The following is a 3,413-nucleotide window of genomic DNA, read 5'->3' as shown; positions in this document are numbered from 1 at the left end:
GCTTGAGACAGTACTCTTTGCTAAGAAGCAATTTTTTTCTTCCTATTTTTCGACCATTTTAATTGAAACCATTAGAGTAAGGTCCCTAATTGTTAGCCAGAAATGATTTGATATTGAGATAAAAATGACTGCATTGGACCTTTAACCTGTATCTAAATAATGTATACTATCTCCATTATGTACCAAATATCGCATTTTAGGATTCTGTTAAGTATCTTCTTGATATTCAACACCTCTACTCTTTGATCATTGTATAAATTGTTAGTAGGCAGTACACTGGATTAAGAAACAGAAGGGTTAATTTCATCTAGTTCCGTTTTAGGCTTTATTGAGTTAATTTAATTGTTAAAGCCTCCATTGATCACTCTGATAGACCATAGCCAATAGGAAGCCGAATGAATCATCAATGGGATAGGCTATTGTCTGAATGGTAGATGGTACAGATAAAGACCTAAAGAGGAAATCTCTACAAAGCTAGTGGTTGTTATTTTCCACTCACCAACGTGACCTCCAATAACCTCTTAGAGTGGAAATGCCCTGAGGGCATTGTAATGTGTGTACACAGCTATATCATAAAGCTAGTTTCTGTTCTGTATCACTGAGTGGGGGGCCRGGCCTTGTCTTCAGAGGGGACAMGCGGAGGGGTATARGAATATAAAAGGAGTAGGGACATGGTCTGGTCAACACTACAGGTACTTCCATTAGACAGAGCCATCCTTCACCATGGACTATACACTTTTCACAGCAGCCATTGTGTTTCTAACATCAGGTATGCCTATTGCTACAATTAACAAGCAGAACATAATGGGTTTTGAAGGGTGTTATTCAAATAGGTATAGCTATAGATGTATTTCACAAGCAAGGTTTTTACATAAGCCCATACTTTAAAAAAGTAATAAATAAATGAATATTTTAACTCTATTGCTACATCTTACGTGTACATTAATACATTTCCTTCCTCCTCCCTCTGTCCCGTCCAGGTCTGTGTGTAGGTCAGAATGTGTTACCACCAGGACCATTGACTGGAGCCATAGGAAGGAGAGTGACGTTCACCACAACCCTCAGTCCACCAGCCAAACCTTTTGTCTCAGTGAGCTGGACCTTCAACAGGGTCAACATCATCACCTCCACTACGGTCAACATAACTAATGCTGACTACAAAGACCGGATCAGTCTGGACAGAACCACTGGCTCTCTGGAGCTGTGGAACCTGGGCCTGAGGGACCAAGGAGAATACAGAGTCAGCATCATACCAGACGGGGCTCTGGAGCTACAAGGAGCTACCACTCTGGATGTCTATGGTGGGCCACAGTTCTATTCTTGGCAGTCACATCACCGTATCTTAGACTCACCAAGGCATTTTTTTCAGCAATGAATATAAAAGTTGTATAAATTAAGACAGAATATTCAAATGTACTGTACCTCTTACTCTCCCCATACTGTTAACCTCTTTACAGTGTTGCTATCTGCTGCCACCCTCACCAGTCCCCCAGCCACCCTGATAGCTGGCATAAGCTCCAGMAACCTGACTTGTGAGGCTGCTGGCAACATCAGCTCCATACAGTGGATCAAAGATGGCCTCCCTCTGTCTCCCAGCAACAATATCACCTTCTCTGCAGACAACAGGACAGTCTATCTCAGTCCTGTTCAGGACATTGACAATGGAGAATATGATTGTTTAGTCAGCAACCCTGTCAGCAACCGGACAGCATCCCACAACCTGACCGTCAACTGTGAGTACTGCTTACTAGATCCTAATTCCAGGAGTGATTGTGTTTGGCAACCTTGTGTCAATTACCAAGTCACTGGATGTTGCGTTGAAAAAAACTAAACAAAGTCTTGCCTTTGCTTTTCAATAGTGTATAGACCTACGGAATAAGTATTTTGTGGATTTAGCATTGATCATTATTTTATTTGACCATGTTGCAGTTGGACCTCAGAACATATCAATAGATGGACCATTAGCAGCATCAACAGGATACAGGGTAACTCTGAGCTGTTCGGCTGACTCTATCCCTCCTGCTACATTCACCTGGATGTTCAACAGGACAGAGACGGGTGTTAACAACACCCTGTACGTCATAGAGAGGATGGAGGCGCTACACATTGGGAACTACACCTGCACTGCCACCAATAACATCACCGGACTGAAAGACTCCGTGGTCCACAAGCTGAGAGGTTAGTTACAGCTCGATGTTGCAGTTAGGATTCATGAAAAAATGAAGTGTATCCAAGATTAAGATCATAAGACATAAATTAACAAAATACATTTATTGTGTAAAGTAACACAGCTAGAACTTTGTGACTTGGCATTGTACCTTTACTTTGTATCCATATTCTGAGCCTGGATAATAAGTTACAAACCTTATATTTCAGTCACTCTAATTTGTGTAAATACAAAGGGTTTATTCGTTCCTTACACTCCTGTGGAATTTCATTGGAATTGCTGGATAAGGTTTATCCCTGAGATCACTGCACTGATCTGACGTAGCTTCATACCAGAGCAGGTGATATGACTTGTTCSCCTCTACAGGCTCCTCTGCTGCCCCCATTGGGTCATTTGCTTTGATGGTGACCAGTGTCATGGCAGCAGGACTGCTGCAACTGTAGATGTCTGAAAGGAGAGAGAGGGACAAGAAGGGGCTGGTGAAGGGTGAGGATGAATGTGATGTATGCTGTCATAAATACGATGAGTATGTTTAAAGGTTTTAATGTTTCAATATGTATTTGTTCTTACAAATATGCATATTACATTTATGCAATTGAATACAGAATTGTATGATATTATTATGTAAAATTATTTAATGAAAAACAATTCTATAATAATAGCATATTTGTTGTTGTTGATATAATAATGGCCATGATTTTGTGTTGGTTACTCTGTGTAAAACATGTTTCGTTGTAAATATTTCTGTAGATTTGTCAACCCCATAGCCTTCTTGCTGATGAAGGACAATCTTGATATGGACTCTTCTGGGCAAGAGGATGTTGTATAGAATCAAACCTGTCTGTAGTTTTAATATGTAGCGATGTACTTTAGCCTGTCAACCTGTAATATTACCTGGGCTTTATTCAAATATTATGTTTTATATATATATATATATATATATACAAAGTGGGCTCCAAAATTACTGGCTCCCCTGACTGGCAATGCAAAAACAATACTTTAAAAAATATAAACAATATAATTATAGAGATAAACTCAAAATACCAACATGTGAAAAAAACTGTTCTTTATTAATGTTTCAATGGAACCCAACAAAATAATTTATTGATTTAATTAAAAATCAATGTCTTCCAAATCATGGTTTCAAAATTAATGGCACCCTTAAATATTATTGTAAATAAAATCTACCAAAATTTAAACCAGGAATTAAATTCTACTTATTTAAGTGTATCTAAGTGTCAAGGAA

At 38.9% G+C, this 3,413-nt stretch overlaps 1 protein-coding gene across 1 annotated transcript; it reads left to right on the top strand.

Moving 5' to 3' along the window:
- The first annotated feature begins 706 nt into the window (after positions 1–706).
- LOC112067734 (cell adhesion molecule CEACAM20-like) lies at positions 707–3,085 on the top strand. Its single transcript, XM_024134901.2, has 6 exons — positions 707–769; positions 981–1,301; positions 1,458–1,733; positions 1,930–2,178; positions 2,534–2,653; positions 2,918–3,085. The coding sequence occupies exons 1-5, from the start codon at positions 724–726 to the stop codon at positions 2,608–2,610; spliced, it is 969 nt and encodes a 322-aa protein (XP_023990669.1). The 5' UTR covers positions 707–723; the 3' UTR covers positions 2,611–2,653; positions 2,918–3,085.
- The last annotated feature ends 328 nt before the right edge of the window (positions 3,086–3,413 follow it).

The sequence above is a fragment of the Salvelinus sp. IW2-2015 genome, linkage group LG35 (assembly GCF_002910315.2).
Source record: "Salvelinus sp. IW2-2015 linkage group LG35, ASM291031v2, whole genome shotgun sequence".
NCBI classification, from domain to species: Eukaryota; Metazoa; Chordata; class Actinopteri; order Salmoniformes; family Salmonidae; genus Salvelinus; species Salvelinus sp. IW2-2015.
The sequence above is the reverse complement of the archived record's forward strand: the minus strand, read 5'-3'. Positions and strand labels throughout refer to the sequence as shown.